Here is a 22,070-nt window from a genome sequence, read left to right as displayed (position 1 = left end):
CAGTGGATACCTCAGAGCACTCTCAGAGCAGTGGATACCACTCTCAGAGCAGTGGATACCACTCTCAGAGCAGTGGATACCTCAGAGCTCTCAGAGCAGCGGATACCACTCTCAGAGCAGTGGATACCGCTCTCAGAGCAGTGGATACCACTCTCAGAGCAGTGGATACCACTCTCAGAGCAGCGGATACCACTCTCAGAGCAGTGGATACCACTCTCAGAGCAGTCAGAGCAGTGGATACCACTCTCAGAGCAGTGGATACCACTCTCAGAGCAGTGGATACCACTCTCAGAGCAGTGGATACCACTCTCAGAGAAGTGGATACCACTCTCAGAGCTTTGGATATCACTCTCAGAGCAGTGGATACCACTCTCAGAGCAGTGGATACCACTCTCAGAGCAGTGGATACCACTCTCAGAGCAGTGGATACCACTCTCAGAGCAGTGGATACCACTCTCAGAGCAGTGGATACCACTCTCAGAGCAGTGGATACCACTCTCAGAGCAGTGGATACCACTCTCAGAGCAGTGGATACCACTCTCAGAGCAGTGGATACCACTCTCAGAGCAGTGGATACCACTCTCAGAGCAGTGGATACCACTCTCAGAGCAGTGGATACTCAGAGCAGAGCAGTGGATACCACTCTCAGAGCAGTGGATACCACTCTCAGAGCAGTGGATACCACTCTCAGAGCAGTGGATACCACTCTCAGAGCAGTGGATACCACTCTCAGAGCAGTGGATACCACTCTCAGAGCAGTGGATACCACTCTCAGAGCAGTGGATACCACTCTCAGAGCAGTGGATACCACTCTCAGAGCAGTGGATACCACTCTCAGAGCAGTGGATACCACTCTCAGAGCAGTGGATACCACTCTCAGAGCAGTGGATACCACTCTCAGAGCAGTGGATACTGCTCTCAGAGCAGTGGATACCACTCTCAGAGCAGTGGATACCACTCTCAGAGCAGTGGATACCACTCTCAGAGCAGTGGATACCACTCTCAGAGCAGTGGATACTGCTCTCAGAGCAGTGGATACCACTCTCAGAGCAGTGGATACTGCTCTCAGAGCAGTGGATACCACTCTCAGAGCAGTGGATACCACTCTCAGAGCAGTGGATACCACTCTCAGAGCAGTGGATACCACTCTCAGAGCAGTGGATACCACTCTCAGAGCAGTGGATACCACTCTCAGAGCAGTGGATACTGCTCTCAGAGCAGTGGATACAGTGAGCAGATACCAGAGCAGTGGATACCACTCTCAGAGCAGTGGATACTCTCTCAGAGCAGTGGAGTGGATACCACTCTCAGAGCAGTGGATACCACTCTCAGAGCAGTGGATACCACTCTCAGAGCAGTGGATACCACTCTCAGAGCAGTGGATACCACTCTCAGAGCAGTGGATACCACTCTCAGAGCAGTGGATACCACTCTCAGAGCAGTGGATACCACTCTCAGAGCAGTGGATACTGCTCTCAGAGCAGTGGATACCACTCTCAGAGCAGTGGATACCACTCTCAGAGCAGTGGATACTGCTCTCAGAGCAGTGGATACCACTCTCAGAGCAGTGGATACTGCTCTCAGAGCAGTGGATACTGCTCTCAGAGCAGTGGATACCACTCTCAGAGCAGTGGATACCACTCTCAGAGCAGTGGATACCACTCTCAGAGCAGTGGATACTGCTCTCAGAGCAGTGGATACCACTCTCAGAGCAGTGGATACCACTCTCAGAGCAGCGGATACCACTCTCAGAGCAGTTAATACCGCTTTCAGAGCAATGGATACTGCTCTCAGAGCAGTGGATACTGCTCTCAGAGCAGTGGATACCACTCTCAGAGCAGTTGATACCACTCTTAGAGCAGCGGATACTGCCCTCAGAGCAGTGGATACCACTCTCAGAGCAGTGGATACCACTCTCAGAGCAGTGGATACCATTCTCAGAGCAGTGGATACCACTCTCAGTGCAGTGGATACAAAACTCAGAGCAGTGGATACCAATCTCAGATCAGTGGATACCACTCTGAGAGCAGTGGATGCCGCTCTCAGGGCAGTGGATAACGCTCTCAGAGCAGTGAATACCAATCTCAGAGCAGTGGATACCACTCTCAGAGCTGTGGATACTGCTCTCAGAGCAGTGGATACCACTCTCAGAGCAGTGGATACCACTCTCTGAGCAGGGGATACCACTCTCAGAGCAGTGGATGCTACTCTCAGAGCAGTGGATACCACTCTCAGAGCAGTGGATACCACTCTCAGAGCAGTGGATACCACTCTCAGAGCAGTGGATACCACTCTCAGAGCAGTGGATACCACTCTCAGAGCAGTGGATACCACTCTCAGAGCAGTGGATACCACTCTCAGAGCAGTGGATACCACTCTCAGAGCAGTGGATACCACTCTCAGAGCAGTGGATACCACTCTCAGAGCAGTGGATACTGCTCTCAGAGCAGTGGATACCACTCTCAGAGCAGTGGATACCACTCTCAGAGCAGTGGATACTGCTCTCAGAGCAGTGGATACCACTCTCAGAGCAGTGGATACCACTCTCAGAGCAGTGGATACTGCTCTCAGAGCAGTGGATACCAATCTCAGAGCAGAGGATACCACTCTCAGAGCAGTGAATACCACTCTCAGAGCAGTGGAATCTGCTCTCAGAGCAGTGGATACCAATCTCAGAGCAGTGGATACCACTCTAAGAGCAGTGGATACCACTCTCAGAGAAGTGGATACCACTCTCAGAGCAGTGGATACCACTCTCAGAGCAGTGGATACCACTCTCAGAGCAGTGGATACCACTCTCAGAGCAGTGGATACCACTCTTAGAGCAGCGGATACTGCTCTCAGAGCGACGGATACCACTCTCAGAGCAGTGGATACCACTCTCATAGCAGCGGATACCACTCTCAGAGCAGCGGATACCACTCTCAGAGCAGTGGATACCACTCTCAGAGCAGTGGATACCACTATCAGAGCAGCGGATACCACTCTCAGAGCAGTGGATACCGTCTCAAAGCAGTGGATACCACTCTCAGAGCAGTGGATACCACTCTCAGAGCAGTGGATACCACTCTCAGAGCAGTGGATACCACTCTCAGAGCAGTGGATACCACTCTCAGAGCAGTGGATACCACTCTCAGAGCAGTGGATACCACTCTCAGATCAGTACCACTCTCAGAGATACCACTCTCACAGCAGTGGATACCACTCTCAGAGCAGTGAATACCACTCTCAGAGCAGTGGATACCCCTCTCAGAGCAGTGGATACCGCTCTCAGAGCAGTGGATGCTACTCTCAGAGCAGTGGATACCACTCTCAGAGCAGCGGATACCACTCTCAGAGTAGCGGATACCACTCTCAGAGCTGTGGATACCACTATCAGAGCAGTGGATACCACTCTCAGAGCAGTGGATACCACTCTCAGAGCAGTGGGTACCACTATCAGAGCAATGGATACCACTGAAAGAGCAGTGGATACCACTCTGAGAGAAGTGGATACCACTCTCAGAGCAGTGGATACCACTCTCATAGCAGTGGATACGCAGTGGATACCACTCTCAGAGCAGTGGATACCACTCTCATAGCAGTGGATACCACTCTCAGAGCAGTGGATACCACTCTCAGAGCAGTGGATACCCCTCTGAGAGCAGTGGATACCACTCTCAGAGCAGTGGATACCACTCTCAGAGCAGTGGATACCACTCTCAGAGCAGTGGATACCACTCTCAGAGCAGTGGATACCACTCTCAGAGCAGTGGATACCACTCTCAGAGCAGTGGATACTGCTCTCAGAGCAGTGGATACCACTCTCAGAGCAGTGGATACCACTCTCAGAGCAGTGGATACCACTCTCAGAGCAGTGGATACCACTCTCAGAGCAGTGGATACCACTCTCAGAGCAGTGGATACTGCTCTCAGAGCAGTGGATACCACTCTCAGAGCAGTGGATACTGCTCTCAGAGCAGTGGATACCACTCTCAGAGCAGTGGATACTGCTCTCAGAGCAGTGGATACTGCTCTCAGAGCAGTGGATACTGCTCTCAGAGCAGTGGATACTGCTCTCAGAGCAGTGGATACTGCTCTCAGAGCAGTGGATACCACTCTCAGAGCAGTGGATACTGCTCTCAGAGCAGTGGATACCACTCTCAGAGCAGTGGATACCACTCTCAGAGCAGTGGATACCACTCTCAGAGAAGTGGATACTGCTCTCAGAGCAGTGGATACCACTCTCAGAGCAGTGGATACCGCTCTCAGAGCAGTGGATACCACTCTCAGAGCAGTGGATACCACTCTCAGAGCAGTGGATACTGCTCTCAGAGCAGTGGATACCACTCTCTGAGCAGTGGATACCGCTCTCAGAGCAGTGGATACCACTCTCAGAGCAGTGGATACCACTCTCAGAGCAGCGGATACCACTCTTAGAGCAGTGGATACCACTCTCAGAGCAGTGGATACTACTCTCATAGCAGTGGATACTGCCCTCAGAGCAGTGGATACCACTCTCAGAGCTCTGCTCTCAGAGCAGTGGATACCACTCTCAGAGCAGTGGATACCACTCTCAGAGCAGTGGATACCACTCTCAGAGCAGTGGATACCACTCTCAGAGCAGTGGATACCACTCTCAGAGCAGTGGATACCACTCTCAGAGCAGTGGATACCACTCTCAGAGCAGTGGATACTGCTCTCAGAGCAGTGGATACCACTCTCAGAGCAGTGGATACCGCTCTCAGAGCAGTGGATACCACTCTCAGAGCAGTGGATACTGCTCTCAGAGCAGTCTCTCTCAGAGCAGTGGATACCACTCTCAGAGCAGTGGATACCACTCTCAGAGCAGTGGATACCACTCTCAGAGCAGTGGATACCACTCTCAGAGCAGTGGATACCACTCTCAGAGCAGTGGATACCACTCTCAGAGCAGTGGATACTGCTCTCAGAGCAGTGGATACTGCTCTCAGAGCAGTGGAGACTGCTCTCAGAGCAGTGGATACTGCTCTCAGAGCAGTGGATACTGCTCTCAGAGCAGTGGATACTGCTCTCAGAGCAGTGGATACCACTCTCAGAGCAGTGGATACCACTCTCAGAGCAGTGGATACCACTCTCAGAGCAGTGGATACCACTCTCAGAGCAGTGGATACCACTCTCAGAGCAGTGGATACCACTCTCAGAGCAGTGGATACCACTCTCAGAGCAGTGGATACCACTCTCAGAGCAGTGGATACCACTCTCAGAGCAGTGGATACCACTCTCAGAGCAGTGGATACCACTCTCAGAGCAGTGGATACCACTCTCAGAGCAGTGGATACCACTCTCAGAGCAGTGGATACCACTCTCAGAGCAGTGGATACCACTCTCAGAGCAGTGGATACCACTCTCAGAGCAGTGGATACCACTCTCAGAGCAGTGGATACCACTCTCAGAGCAGTGGATACCACTCTCAGAGCAGTGGATACCACTCTCAGAGCAGTGGATACAGAGCAGTGGATACCACTCTCAGAGCAGTGGATACTGCTCTCAGAGCAGTGGATACCACTCTCAGAGCAGTGGATACCACTCTCAGAGCAGTGGATACCACTCTCAGAGCAGTGGATACCACTCTCAGAGCAGTGGATACCACTCTCAGAGCAGTGGATACCACTCTCAGAGCAGTGGATGGCACTCTCAGATCAGTGGATACCACTCTCAGAGCAGTAGATACCACTCTCAGAGCAGTGGATACCACTCTCAGAGCAGTGGATACTGCTCTCAGAGCAGTGGATACCACTCTCAGAGCAGTGGATACCACTCTCAGAGCAGTGGATACCACTCTCAGAGCAGTGGATACCACTCTCAGAGCAGTGGATACCACTCTCAGAGCAGAGCAGAGTGGATACAGAGCAATGGATACCACTCTCAGAGCAGCGGATACCACTCTCAGAGTAGCGGATACCACTCTCAGAGCAATGGATACCACTGTCAGAGCAGTGGATACCACTCTCAGAGCAGTGGATACCACTCTCATAGCAGTGGATACCACTCTCAGAGCAGTGGATACCACTCTCAAAAGCAGTGGATACCACTCTCAGAGCAGCGGATACCACTCTCAGAGTAGCGGATACCACTCTCAGAGCAATGGATACCACTGTCAGAGCAGTGGATACCACTCTCAGAGCAGTGGATACCACTCTCAGAGCAGTGGATACCACTCTCAGAGCAGTGGATACCACTCTCAGAGCAGTGGATACCACTCTCAGAGCAGTGGATACCACTCTCAGAGCAGTGGATACCACTCTCAGTGCAGTGGGTACCACTCTCCGAGCAGTGGATACAGTGGATACCACTCTCAGCGCAGTGGATGGACCACTCTCAGAGCAGTGGATACCACTCTCAGAACAGTGGATACCACTCTCACTGGATACCACTCTCAGAGCAGTGGATACTGCTCTCAGAGCAGTGGATACCACTCTCAGAGCAGTGGATACCACTCTCAGAGCAGTGGATACCACTCTCAGAGCAGTGGATACCACTCTCAGAGCAGTGGATACCACTCTCAGAGCAGTGGATACCACTCTCAGAGCAGTGGATACCACTCTCAGAGCAGTGGATACCACTCTCAGAGCAGTGGATACCACTCTCAGAGCAGTGGATACCACTCTCAGAGCAGTGGATACCACTCTCAGAGCAGTGGATACCACTCTCAGAGCAGTGGATACCACTCTCAGAGCAGTGGATACCACTCTCAGAGCAGTGGATACCACTCTCAGATCAGTACCACTCTCAGAGAGTGGATACCACTCTCAGAGCATACCACTCTCAGAGCAGTGGATACCACTCTCAGAGCAGTGGATACCACTCTCAGAGCAGTGGATACCACTCTCAGAGCAGTGGATACCACTCTCAGAGCAGTGGATACCACTCTCAGAGCAGTGGATACCACTCTCAGAGCAGCGGATACCACTCTCAGAGCAGCGGATACCACTCTCAGAGCAGTGGATACCACTCTCAGAGCAGTGGATACCACTCTCAGAGCAGTGGATACCACTCTCAGAGCAGTGGATACCACTCTCAGAGCAGTGGATACCACTCTCAGAGCAGTGGATATGCTCTCAGAGCAGTGGATACTCTCAGAGCAGTGGATACGGCATGCACTGTGGTACAGAGGGCTGTGGCATGCACTGTGATACAGAGGGCTGTGGCATGCACTGTGGTACAGAGGTTTGTGGCATACGCTGTGGTACAGAGGGCTATGGCATGCACTGTGGTACAGAGGGCTGTGGTATGCACTCTTGTGCAGAGGGCTGTTGCATGCACTGTGGTACAGAGGGCTGTGGCATGCACTGTGGTACAGAGGGCTGTGGCATGCACTGTGGTACAAAGGGCTGTGACATGCACTTTGGTACAGAGGGCTGTGGCATGCACTGTGGTACAGAGGTTTGTGGCATGCACTGTGGTACAGAGGGCTGTGGCATGCACTGTGATACAGAAGGCTGTGGCATGCACTGTGGTACAGAGTTCTGTGGCACTCTGGTGCAGAGGGCTGTGGCATGCACTGTGGTACAGAGGGCTGTGGCATGAACTGTGGTACTGTGGCACTGTGGTAGAGGGCTGTGGCACATGCAGAGGGCTGTGGCATGGTACAGAGGGCTGTGGCATGCACTGTGGTACAGAGGGCTGTGGCATGCACAGAGGGCTGTGGCATGCACTTTGGTACAGAGGGCTGTGGCATGCACTGTGGTACAGAGGTTTGTGGCATGCACTGTGGTACAGAGGGCTGTGTCATGCACTGTGATACAGAAGGCTGTGGCATGCGCTGTGGTACAGAGGGCTGTGGCATGCACTGTGGTTCAGAGGGCTGTGGCATGCACTGTGGTACAGAAGGCTGTGGCATGCACTGTGATACGGAGGGCTGTGGCATGCGCTGTGGTACAGAGGGCTGTGGCATGCACTGTCGTACAGAGGGCTGTGGCATGCACTGTGGTACAGAGGGCTGTGGCATGCACTGTGGTACAGAGGGCTGTGGCATGCACTGTGGTAATGTGGGCTGTGGCATGCACTGTAGTACAGAGGGCTGTGGCATGCACTGTGGTACAGAGGGCTGTGGCATGCACTGTGGTACAGAGGGCTGTGGCATGCACTGTGGTACAGAGGGCTGTGGCATGCACTGTGGTACAGAGGGCTGGGCATGCACTGTGGTACAGAGGGCTGTGGCATGCACTGTGGTACAGAGGGCTGTGGCATGCACTGGGGTTCAGAGGGCTGTGGTACAGAGGGCTGTGGCATGCACTGTGGTACAGAGGGCTGTGGCATGCACTGTGGTACAGAGGGCTGTGGCATGCTCAGTGGTACAGAGGGCTGTGGCATGCACTGTGGTGCAGAGGGCTGTGGCATGCACTGTGGTACAGAGGGCTGTGGCATGCACTGTGGTACAGAGGGCTGTGGCATGCACTGTGGTACAGAGCACTGTGGCATGCACTGTGGTACAGAGGGCTGTGGCATGCACTGTGGTACAGAGGGCTGTGGCATGCACTGTGGTACAGAGGGCTGTGGCATGCACTGTGGTACAGAGGGCTGTGGCATGCACTGTGGTACAGAGGGCTGTGGCATGCACTCTCGTACAGAGGGCTGTGGCATGCACTGTGGTACAGAGGGCTGGGCATGCACTGTGGTACAGAGGGCTGTGGCATGCACTGTGGTACAGAGGGCTGGGCATGCACTGTGGTACAGAGGGCTGTGGCATGCACTGTGGTACAGAGGGCTGTGGCATGCACTGTGGTACAGAGGGCTGTGGCATGCACTGTGGTACAGAGGGCTGTGGCATGCACTGTGGTACAGAGGGCTGTGGCATGCACTGTGGTACAGAGGGCTGTGGCATGCACTGTGGTACAGAGCACTGTGGCATGCTGTGGCAGAGGGCTGCATGCACTGTGGTACAGAGGGCTGTGGCATGCACTGTGGTACAGAGGGCTGTGGCATGCACTGTGGTGCAGAGGGCTTTGGCATGCACTGTGGTACAGAAGGCTGTGGCATGCACTGTGGTACAGAGGGCTGTGGCATGCACTGTCAGTACAGAGGGGCTGTGGCATGCACTGTGGTACAGAGGGCTGGGCATGCACTGTGGTACAGAGGGCTGTGGCATGCACTGTGGTACAGAGGGCTGTGGCATGCACTGTGGTACAGAGGGCTGTGGCATGCACTGTGGTACAGAGGGCTGTGGCATGCACTGTGGTACAGAGGGCTGTGGCATGCACTGTGGTACAGAGGGCTGTGGCATGCACTGTGGTACAGAGGGCTGGGGTTATACAACTCGGGGATACATTTCTAGGATCAACCCGCCACTAACATACATCTAGTTATTTATCTATTGTTCAGTGAACTATAACATTAGTTTCTAAATTATTTTTATTTGATGTCGTTTGCCATTAGTTTTTATACCAGCAAGTCTAACGGGAATTGACTCGATGGTACCATTTAAGTACCATTCAGAGTACCATTTAACTAATCATTGAAGGCACCATTCAGATCCAGGTGTTATTCAAGGCACCGTTCAAGGAACCACTCAAGGTACTATTGTAGGTACCGTTCAAAGTACCATTCAATATACCAATAAACATTTCAATGAACGTTACATTCAATATATTATTTAGGGTTCCATTAAAAATATAATTCAGAGTGACATTCATTGTACCAATAATGATACCATTCAAGGTACCGTTTAAGGTACCGTTTAAGGTGACGTTTAAGATACAGCTCAAGTTACAATTCTAAATAGAATTCAAAGTAAGAGTCATGATATAATAATACGTACTTTTATAAGAACCATTTAAGGAACTTTTAAAGGAGTCATTCAACTTACAATTAAAGGTAGCATATTAGGTATCATTCAAAGAACCATTCAAGGTATTATTCAAGAAACCGTCGAGAAACATATTTAACATACAGTTCATGTTAGAATATAAGGTAACACTCAAGGAACTATTCAAAATATCATACAAGGCAACTTTCAAGGAATCATATGTAATGATTCAAGGTTCTTATCAAGTACTATGTAAAATACCATTTAAGTACTGTTTACGATCCCAGTAAAAACATTATACAATTCATCCTTAGAAGTACCTTTTTAGGTAGTGTACTCTTAAAGATACCATTCAATGTACCATAAAGGGTACCTTTAAAAATCCCATTTGAAGAACCATTCAATTACCATATTTAGTATAATACTCAAAGTACTTTTCCAGGTAATACTAACGTACCACTCAAAATATCCTTCAAGGAACAGTTCAAAATAACTTTCAGAGTTAATTTTTAAAAACACGTAAGCAAACACCAGGACATATTTACCAGAAAACGTTTCGGTCCTGGGACCTTGATCACTTCTAACATACACAGGTTGAAAGACATATATAGGCGTCTATATATAAATGATCAAGGTCTCAAGGACCGAAACGTTTTCTGGTAAATATGTCCTGGTGTTGGCTTACGTGTTTTTCTAAACCAACTTCTCGGTATTTATTACCAAGGTTTATACCAACTTTCAAAGTACCATTCAAGGTATAATTATACGTATCTTTGTAGGTACTCTGTCGGGCACCTGTCAGAGTACTATTCTTGTACTATTCAAGGGACCATTTATGTTACAATTCAAGGAACCGTCAAGGTAAACTTCCACCTCCATTTAAGAGATCAATCAGTGCACAACAGAAGGTACCAGTTAAGGTACCATTCAGAAGTACATAATTTTTATCTTAATGGATTCTCTTCAAGGTGCAGTTCACGGTACCATTCAGAGTACTATTCAAGGTTGAATTCAATATACATTTCAAGATATCATTAAAAGTAGAATTCAAGGAACTATTCAGAGTACTATTCAAGGTTGAATTCAATTATATTTCATGGTATCATTAAAAGTACAATTCAAAGTACCATTCGAGGTACCACTCAACGGATCATATAACGAACCAGTCATGATAATATTCATAGTATTATTCATGATATCATTCAAAATAATTTGAATATTACCTTGAATGATAACTAAAGTAACCGTTCAAGGTAATATTCAAGGTGCTGTTCAATGTACCACTCAAATTACTATTTAATACACCAGTCAAGGTACTATCCAAGAAGCATTAAATAAAGTACCTTTGACAGTACCATTGACGGCACCATTGAAGGTACCAATAAAGGTACAATTCAAGGTACTGTTGAAGGCATCACTGAAGGTACAACTTAAGGCACCATTTAAGGTACCATTCAAGGTACTGAAGGTGATATTAAAAATAATTAACATATTATTGTACAAGTCTAACCTAATATGAGCCAGATGACGTTGACGACCAGCAGCAGCATCATCAAACATCTTGGTCCGTTGATGACCTTAGTACAGGTGAGTGACTGAAGCCATATTACCACGCCCACCACAGCTCCTACGGTAGTTACACCTGCAATATTAGTATAATAATATAACCACGGTGTCTAACGTAGTTACGCCATGCTCATTCCGTAGTTACAACTACGTAGTTACAACTACGGAATGGGGTAAATTGTGGGACCCATAGCCTCGGAGAAGTGAATAAAAAAGGCTTCAAGGAAGAATATTTGGATTTCTTCCTGAAGCCATTTGAATATTTCACTTCCCCTACCACCCCATCTTTTCATTCTTTTTTACCAATAGGTATATTTTATTACATAATATGGTACAAAAGGTTTAAGAGATACATTGTTGACATAAAGATGGCATAAACAGTACATGAGATGTGAGAGACACATGTCTAGTACATATTGTTATGTGTTTGTTACTGATTATAATGCGAAAATCTCATCCAGCTCTTCAGAACTGGGGCGCATGCCCAAAATACAGCAGGCATTACCCATCTGAACAGCAGCGCTGAGTCTCTGGAACAGAAAACTAGCTGCCCTGGGATCCCTAGTTACCCTGATGAGTATTTTGCCTAGTTCTTTAAGGAACTTAGATACACTCTTTTCCCATGAGCCAAGGGTCTCTGAGCCTATGGGACCAAACATATAATGATGGGCAAGTTCTCCATATTTCTAAACTTTTGGGACTCCCTGAAGCTGACGGCTGCCCCTCCTTCCTCCCTGGTGTGCTGGAGATAGGTATCAGCCAAGGTTGATGCACATGTGTAGTCCCACACCACCTGCTTACCGTATGTCCAGGCTTGAAGTGTGATACCATCTGTACGCTTCTGGCAGCCATCAGATCTGCATAGTTGGAGTGGCTCCCTTACTGCTGGGCATCCGGTTGTTATGAGGCTCCTCTTGATAATGTTATTCACCTCCTCATGTCTTGCAATCTTTCTGTTGGATTTACGGCACACAAGACCATGGTACCCGAATCGGTCTGCTGCTTCACTGCCACAAATACACCTGTGCTCGGCGAGTATAGGGGCGGCAAGTCGAAGGGCAACACCAATACGGATGGTCTGTGGGTCGAGGCGTGTGCCAAGGCTGGAGTTGGGAACGGCCAACAGAAAGTCTCCTGCATGAGGAGCTCTCACTGCCAGGAGGCGGGCTCTATCCTTCCCTGACACACTCTGAAGCATGGTTGCGGCTATTTTCTCCACTATCGGGTCATCCCAGTGCGACAGTTTGTAGTTGTTGGGGGGAGCAGGCCTGGTTTCAGAGCCCGTTAGATTATCCCAGATCATGGCTCCGTCAATGAACTTTTCGTTCTGGACTCCAATCTTGTCCGTAAGATGTTCAGGGAGAATCGCTGCTACAAGCTCTCTGGATGCAATACATGTGGATAGAAAAGCAGGTAGCGCAATTTGTGATGACTTGCGGACACCAATGCCTCCTAGTCTGACTGGAAGTGTAGCTTGGTTCCACTGCCCGTCTTCGAGAGTAAGGTTAAGTACTTTGGTAAAAATCTGCCTCAGGATACTGTCATATTCGTACAGTATAGGGTTATCATATGACGGTGCACATCTTAGAAAATATGTCAACCTGGGCAGATTCAAGCACTTTGTGAGAGGGTACAAAGCATCGTGGGTGTCAAGATTACCTGTTCGTTGTTCCATTCTTTTCAATTCTTCCAATTTCTTCCTGAGAATTGTGTCAATGGCATCGCTTCCCAGAGGCGCTCCAAGCAAGACGCTATATGTAGGGGCAATGACTGATGCTCCTGGTAGTTTGGATCTCACTGCGTTTATCACTTGTTGACTGACTGAGATGATTTCACATTTGGATGGATTCAGGATGAGACCCATTTCCTGTCCCCGTGTCATCACTTGTGTAAGATCATCTAGGAGGGACTCCTTTGTACCTGCTATTGTGCCATCATCCAGGAACCAGATGTTTAGCTCACTGGTCAGTGAGCTAACCGCTATACAGAAGAGAAATGGACACCCTCTGATGATGTGATTTCATGCTCTCCAAGCAGGAACATTAATTCTTTGCTATATCCAGCAGAAACAAAGGGGAAGAGACCAGGGAAATGTTCTTGTACCGCTTCTAATACCACATCTCTTTTCAGGAGATTAAATGCATTCTTGAAGTCTAATTTTACCACTGTATTGTCCTCAGGCAGATTGTTGATATACGTCCTTGTTGCATGAACCACTGCTTCACTTCCTTGAGAGACCCCAAAGACAAGTTGGTTTGGTTGAAGCATCATGGCTGCCTCTGCATTAATGCTTCGGACAGCAGCTTTGGAAACGAGGTGGCGAAAAGTGTTGCCTGCTGCAATAGGCCTAATTCCTCCATCCTTCTTTTTAAGTGTACAAAGTGTTGCACCAAAAAAGAAAGGTTTAATTTCATCAGAAATCAGACCACCCAAGGAATTGTTGACGAACCTTGTGATCTCTGAAAGCAGTGTCTCTGCAATCTCCTCAATAACTGGATTAACCATTTCCAGTGTAACCCACAGCAGAGCCAGATGGGAACTACATTATTGCTTTGTAAACGTCTGAGTCTCCACAATCAATGGTTCCACAGTGGGGACAGTGGTGTTGGATCTGTTGGTGCCCCTGCTTTCCCTGGCAGGGTGCTTTCCTCTAAGTGTTTCTGCAGTGTCAGCATCCCTGGGGGCAACTGTATCTCCACTTGTAATAATTCTCATTGCCCCCACTGTATGGCCCTCTTCAATTTTCTTGCTCACCTGCACTCTGACTTTTTCACTGTCAGTGGAGTGAGTGGGGATTCTGCCTCTCCCGTTTTTGTGTTGACGGGGAAGGCGAATGAGGCTATAAGTTCTAGGAAAGTCTCTTATGGATTTGATGATCATTGAGGCTAACCTCTTTTCCCTTCTTTCCGGCACAGCTAAGCAGACATTGCCAAAAAGTAGTAAGTTGTGCCATGCCTTGATGGTTGGTGGAGCATTTAGGATAGTTGAACCATCTTTTACTTTTTTTAAGAGTTCTGTAAGTTTCCCAGCTGCATGTGGACGGGCTGCTTTGGGAATATGTGTGAGTGTTCTGGTACCTGTTGCTTTAATTGCTTCCAAGATATTGTCTGATGAGATGAGATCTGTTGGAGTGGGTTCAGGTGCCTGAGGTGGCTCTGGATCATCACTTTCCACAGGAGGACATCCTGAACCAGGGCAACTACCGTGTTTGCGGAGAAAACCATTAGAGTTGAGACAACGAAGCTGTAAACACGACCGGCACTTGCCTCTCCTAGCATTGCCAGTGGTACCATTTCCCAGACTGCTCGCTTCCTGCTGGTTGGCATCCATCTGGCTAGAATAGACTGTTTGGAATGACATGCTTCTGGGATAGATATTTTTAGCACTCTAGATTCCTATTTTCCATTTATACACCTCAATCATATCCCCCCTAATTCTACGCCTTTCTAGAGAGTGCAGATTCAGAGCCCTCATTCTATCCTCATAGGGAAGATTTCCGATACATGGAATCAACTTTGTCATCCTCCTCTGTACATTTTCCAGTGTATTTATATCCATTCTGTAATACAGTGACTAGAACTGTGCAGTATAGTCTAAATGAGGCCTAACCAATGATATATAGAGTTGAAGAACAACCTGAAGACTTCTGTTATTTATATTTGATATGATGCCAAGGATTCTGTTAGCTTTAATTCGAATGCTTATGCACTGTTGTCATGGTTTCAGATTACTGCAAACCAGAACTAAATCCTTTTCGCAAACAGTAATATTAAGATCTACATTATTTAGGTTATATTTGACATGGTAATTTTCTTGTCCAACATTTAGAACTTTGCATTCGCCTATATTAAACTGCATCTGCCACTTCTCCCAAAACTGCATGAGTCTTTTCAAATCATCCTGGAGTGCTCTAATGTCCTCATTAGAATGAATTGGACGGCCTCTTTTGGAGTCACCAGCAAATTTCTTATGTTGCGATTTATTCCATCATCTATGTTGTTTATGTAAATTGTGAACAACAGCGAGCTCAACATTGACCCCTGCAGAACACCGCCTGTGATGTGCCCCCATTCTGATATCTCCCCGTTTATGCAAAGTCTCTGCTGCCTATTTGTCAACCATGCCTCTACCCAGGAAAAACATTCTCCTCCTATTCCTCAATAGCCTCTGATGTGAAACTCTTAGTGAAGTCCATATACACAATATCATATTCAATACCATGATCTACCTCTTCATATACCACAGTGAAAAAAGTAAGTAAATTCATAAAACAGTAACGCCCCTTCGTAAAACCGTGTTGAGATTCATTAATCATTTTATGCCTCTCATGTTGGCTACGAATTGCCTCGACAGTTATTGATTCCATAAATTTTCCCACTATGGAGGTACGGCTTATTGGTCTATAGTTCTGTGCTAAGAACCTGTCACCTGCCTTGTAAATAGGTATTACATTTGCTATTTTCCACTTGTCTGGCACTATGCCAGTTTGTAGTGATATACTGAAAAGATTAGCCAAAGGTATGCTAAGTTCCTCTTTACATTTCTTTAAAACCCTTGTAAACAATTCATGAGGGTCTGGGGATTTGTTAGGTTTTAATTTCTCTATTTGTCAGAGGACCATGTCACTAGGTACCCCAATCGTGCATAGTTTATTATCGTCCTGTTCTACATAATTTATTATTTCTGGGACTTTGCTAGTATCTTCCTGAGTAAAACCTGAGAGGAAGTAAGTGTTGAAAAGTTCACACATTTCCTTATCACTGTCAGTGATCTGACCAGAGTTACTCTTAAGTGGGCTTATCTTGTCACTAATCTTACTTCTGTATGCCTGAAAGAACCCTTTTGGGTTAGTCTTCGAATCCCTTGCGACTTTAGCCCCTAGTCCCTTTTGGTTTTCTTATTCCTTTCTTCATATTTTTCTTTAATTGAATATACTGATTTCTTAACTGCCCATCCCCTCTTTTGATACGCCTAAATATGCCTTTCTTTTGCCCAGTGAGATGATTTAATCTATTGTTTATCCATTTCTGTTCATTTTTGTTAGATCTAATTTCCCTAATTGGAACAAACGTTGTCTGGGCAGCTACAATTATGCTCTGAAATTCGTCATATTGGCAACCAACACCCCCTACCTGACCCATAGTCAGGTCACCCCAATTTAGCCCACCCAGGTAATTTCTCAGTCCCATGAAATCAGCCAAGTGGACGTCTGGGACAGAGACCTGATTGCAATTATGTCGGTAATTCCTTTATATATTGAAACTAAGTGATTTGTGATCACTTTTCCCAAGCTCATGATTAAGAACCAAGTCAAGCAGGTTGTTTCCTCAAATTTTTTCTGTCACAAACTGTTTTAAAAAGCAATCCTGAACCGTATCAACAAAGTCACTAGACTCAACATTTCCTGTCATATTGTTCCAATCAATTTGTCTAAAGGTAAAATCTCCATTAATACCACATTTTCATATCTAGACACAATATGAACTTCGCCCCGTAGCATCTTACTGCACTCCCTGTCAAGGTTTTGGGCCTATAAATCACACCCAAAATTAATTTTTCACCACCCTCGAGAAACTGTTGCCAAACAGATTCTGTGTCTAATGTTTTTAATCTTATATCTTGTCTAACACAATAATTTAAATTATCTCTGACTTACATCGCCACTCCACCACCCTCCCTGTTGAACCTATCAGTTTGGAATAGTTTATAACCCTGTATGTTGCATTCCGAAAGCAATTCTCTATCTTTCAAGTTGAACCAGGTCTCTGTTACAGCAATAATATCTATATTACTTGCATTTGCAAGTATTCTTAGCTCATCTATCTTATTTCTTAGATTCCTACTATTTGTATAGTAAACCTTAAAGGAGTTTATCACTCTGCCCTCTACTATCCCTTTTGTTTGTTGAACAATTTCTTTGCCTTTACTAGGAACTTTATTATGAATATTTTTTTTAAACATATCCCTGGGGTATCCTGGTAATATCTGCTGTATTCAACCCAAGTGCCACAGCATGATTTTTCCCACAAGCACCCATACCTCTATAATCTATCAGTTTAAAGTCCTAGACATGTCATTAATGACCCCGTCAATCGAACTGGCTAATGCAAGCACTCCAGCCCCAGAGAGAAACCCCATCCCTTGCATACGTATCACGTTTGCCATAGACTTTGTCCTAGTTATCAGTGAATGGTATTGCAAGTTCCCTGCAGTACCTGTCTAGACAGCAATTTATAACAACTGCGCTAGACATTCATTCATTGCCCACTCCCCTTCTAGGCAAGATGCTGTATATGAGTTGGATCCCTTCCTTAGACCTGACTACATCTATGACTGACCTGTACTTATCCAGCAGCTCCTGTCACCTGCCCTTCCTGATGTCATTTCCACCAGCACTAAGACAGATAATGGGGGTTGTTCCCATTACCTGACATAATATTATCCAGCCTGCTGACTATATCACCAACACCAGCTACTGGGAGGCACACTCTCAGTCTGACCTTCCTATCTCTATTACAAAAAGCACAGTCCATATATCTTACTTGAAAGTCTCCCACAATCAGAATATTCTTACTTTGATTAGCAGAGAAGTCAGTGGTGCCTTTAACTTCACTGACCACTGAAGTACACTCGTCCTGGAGAACAGAGAATTGATTTCTTACCTTCACATCCTCTCTATTAACCTTCCTTATCTCCCTTCTTCCTGAATTGTGAACCACTTGCCACTTTAATCGGCTACCACTCTCCAACTCTCCAACCAGCTCCAACTATCACACTCTTACTACCAAACCCATGTAGACAAAACCTCCTATTTTCCTCCTGAAGAAGTAGAACCTTCTTCAACACTTTAACGTAAGATTCTAAAGAGCTACAGCAAGCCAAGGTGCTCGGTAACACCCCACACTTATTTCCAAACAGCTTAGGACATCCCCTCACTTGTAATTCAGAGACAGCAGTATCCAATCAGAGACATTACAGGGAAAGTTATATCCATCCAAAGAAGTTCAGAGAGAACAATATGCCCCACAAATTGTTCAAGGATAGAATTTTCCCACACAAGTATTTCAAGTATAATAGTATACCTAACATGAAGGTTTGAGGGATAGAATATTCCTTACAAAAACTTTAGCTACAAAAGTATGACTCACAAGAGGTTTCAAAGGATTAAAGTTATATTACAACTTACCAATACCTAGAAGCCAGTAGTCCAGGAGAGAGTGCCAGGCACAGCCGTTGTTGGCCACAGCACCAACAAAGGTGCCAACTATAGCTACACCCATCATGACACCTGTCACCAACACATTCGCTCCTCGCAGAGCTTCGTACCCTGAAATATATATATACATATATATATATATATATATATATATATATATATATATATATATATATATATATATATATATATAAATATATATATATATATATATATATATATATATATATATATATATATATATATATATATATATATATATATATATATATATATATATATGCAATAAGATCACAGTAAACAGGTGATTTCAGAATATGCAAAACAACCACTGTGAAAGAATAGAGAAATTCCAAGCGGTTTCGTGACTACTCACATTATCAAGGAACTATGAAAGTAAAGTATCCAAGAAAAGTATATAAGGGGTCTGGCCAACACCTCACTATCAGATCCCACAACAGTTAAACACCTGACGTGCGCCGGCCCAACTGGACAGGTCCTTCGCACAACCCACCAACAAACTATTCTACCCAAGAAAATTTTAAAAATTATTATTTGTCCAGTGTATTATTAAATTCTTCCCAAATTCTATTAATTATAAATGGATCTAATTTATATAAACCAAAGGAAATATTCATATTATTGTCAAAACTGCTTTTTATGAAACAAGATTCAATTATATTCCTGTCGACCATAGACTTGCTTGATACTACTTTCTCAACTTTTTGAAAATCAATTGGATGGTTAAAATCTCTTACATGAATAAATAGAGCATTGGAATCTTGTCCAGTTCTAATGCTATATTTATGTTGTTTTAATCTTAGTTCGAGATTTTTACCAGTTTGACCGTAATAAACTTTATCGCAAATTTTACAAGGAATCTTATAGACACATCCATCAGCATTTTGGGGGGAATTCTTTATCAAAAGTTTTTTTACTGTATCAAGATTTTTGAATACAACTTTAATATTAAAAGTCTTAAGAAGAGAAGGCATATCAATACTTTTTACAATCCAAAAAGGGACAACCAGCCTTATTCAACTAAAAATATGTTGGTTCTCCCTTACCATGAAAACTTGGTTGATATGCCTTCTCTTAAGACTTTTGCTGTTAGACAGTATTCCATGTTATACCGGCAGCAGCCTCATACATCTCGCGTTTACCGTATCACTCCATAGCATCATTTTCCCTCGTGTTTGATTTAATCTCGTGTTGTTTTGTTCATCATAGTGCCTAAGCTATACCAAATAGCCTAGGTGTGTGGTAAGCTGTTCCATTAAAAATTATGTAAGTACACACTATGACGTTCGCACAACCAGGAAATCGCCTATGGAGAGATGTTTTTCTTAGTCTATCTTCACCGAAATGTTTTTATCTCTCAGTGAATGTACACTGATTGATGAGTATATATCACTATATACACACCCCTAAGTGAGTATCTCTTATGGCATTTACACTCACAGATGTGTATTACTCACCGTATATGCAGTAAGAAGTAAGTGTCAGTGGTTATTCTCTAAGCTATGTTTATCTCGGGGTGCATATACAACAGATGGTAAGTACCTGTCAGTGAAAGGTGTATATCTCTCAGTGTATTTACTCCGAAAAGTGCATATCTGTCAATGTATATGTATATTGAGAGCTGCACATCTCTCAATACATATACCCTTAGAAGCTTTTTTTTTTTTTTGCATATGTACCGTTAAGTATACATGTTGTAGATAGTGTTCATTCATAGATGTGTATCTTTTAGAGTATATTCACTGACAGATATATATTTCTCAGTGTATACTTTGAAAAGCGTGTATTCTTAGTGTATATTCACCGAGAGGTGCACATCTCTCAGTGAATATACACTGAATATATACTCATCCTTATCTCTATTACCAAATTAAGGCTTTCCTATGCCTTTTTTAAAATTAAATGCTTCCAGCTATAGCCCATTGCTGCGAGTCCTGTCTTGGTTAGATATTTATCGCACTTTTTACATCCCCTGTACTTATTCCTGTTTTCCATTTATACGCCTCAACCATACCCCCCTAATTCTATGCCTTTCTGGAGAGTTCAGATTCATTGCCCTCAGTCTATCCTCGTACGACAGGTATCTGATGCGTTGGATCAACTTTGTCTTTTTTCCGAAGTACAGAGTGATTGAGATCTATATTATTTAGTGTGTAAGTGCGCTGGTTATTTTCATTTCCAAGGCTTAGAAGTTTACATGTGTCTGTATTAATTAAACTGCATCGGCCACTTCTCCGACCATTGCATTAGTCTGTTCAGATCTTCTTGCTCCGTTCTAGTGTCCTCGTCAGAATTAATTCGATGTCTTATTCTGTTGTCATCGGCAAACTTGCTTATGTCACTATTCATTCCCTCATCTATGTCGTTTATGTATACTGTGAAGGAATAAATCCAGGAAAAAATTCTTCTATTCCTTATGCCTCTACTTTCCTTAACAATCTCCGATGTGGAACTCTTTCAAAAGCCTTACTGAAGTCCATATATACATTATTATATTCCTCGCCTTGATTTACCTTCTCTTAGTCTGTAGATACTTTGAAAAATGCAATTCTCTAAGTGAGTATACGCTAAAAAAATGTTATGTCTCAGGGTAAATAAACTTGTATATGTCTCTGTGCATATAATGTACACTGAGAGTTGTGTATCACTCAGTGAAAATACATCAGAGTATTTAAACTAAGAGTTATGTAAATTTTTGTGTATATACAATGAGAAGTGATTATATCTCATTGAATGCACACTGAAAGGCTTGTAGTTCTCGGTGTACATTACATAGATAGTTGAAAGCATGGACGGAGACTCAAACCGTGGTCCTATCGTGTTGCAAGTCCAACCCTAAACTATTCGACTACGAGACTTTAATAAGAATATTTCACATAAAGCACTTTTGTAATATGTGTCAGTGACTACAAGCTATGACCCAACTGTCTCTTCACAGTCCCCATAAATATTCATAGCACTTCTGTTGTCATTTCTTCATCTGATGATTCCTTCTGTTTATTCAATGAAGTAATTTATTATGACTTACACTAAGTTTATCCCTACAGATGTGTATATTACAGTGAATATTCAATGAACCTGTGTGTATCTCAATTTGCAAAGCAAACTTTTATCTATGTCATTCAAATGTACCAGCATATCTGACCTGCGGGTCAGTGACCCACCGCGTCCTAAATATTTAAGAGGATCACTCTAATCTCTCTAATTTTAATCTGAAAGCAGTTTTGATGGGTTATCAATGACAGAATTTTTTTTAGTGTGTTTAAGTGTGTGTATGTATGTGTGTGTGTGTGTGTGTGTGTGTGTGTGTGTGTGTGTGTGTGTGTGTGTGTGTGTGTGTGTGTGTGTGTGTGTGTGTGTGTGTGAGTGTGTGTGTGTGTGTGTGTGTGTGTGTGTGTGTGTGTGTGTGTTTGTGTGTGTGTGTGTGTGTGTGTGTGTGTGTGTGTGTGTGTGTGTGTGTGTGTGTGTGTGTGTGTGTGTGTGTGTCTGTGTGTGTGTAAA

At 45.0% G+C, this 22,070-nt stretch overlaps 1 protein-coding gene across 2 annotated transcripts in view; it reads right to left on the bottom strand.

Moving 5' to 3' along the window:
- LOC128694497 (uncharacterized) overlaps nt 1-22,070 on the bottom strand; it is a 65,692-nt gene that overhangs the window by 30,916 nt on the left and 12,706 nt on the right. For both annotated transcript variants that reach the window (XM_070080078.1, XM_070080079.1), the window contains 2 exons: nt 18,519-18,659; nt 11,277-11,408 (listed from right to left, as the gene is read on the bottom strand). In XM_070080078.1, coding sequence (XP_069936179.1) covers nt 11,277-11,408; nt 18,519-18,659 — 273 coding nt within the window. The remainder of the gene's footprint in view (nt 1-11,276; nt 11,409-18,518; nt 18,660-22,070) is intronic.

Source organism: Cherax quadricarinatus, unplaced genomic scaffold, assembly GCF_038502225.1.
Source record: "Cherax quadricarinatus isolate ZL_2023a unplaced genomic scaffold, ASM3850222v1 Contig132, whole genome shotgun sequence".
Classification (NCBI taxonomy): Eukaryota; Metazoa; Arthropoda; class Malacostraca; order Decapoda; family Parastacidae; genus Cherax; species Cherax quadricarinatus.
Note: the sequence above shows the minus strand (reverse complement) of the source record. Positions and strands in the feature narration are given on the sequence as shown.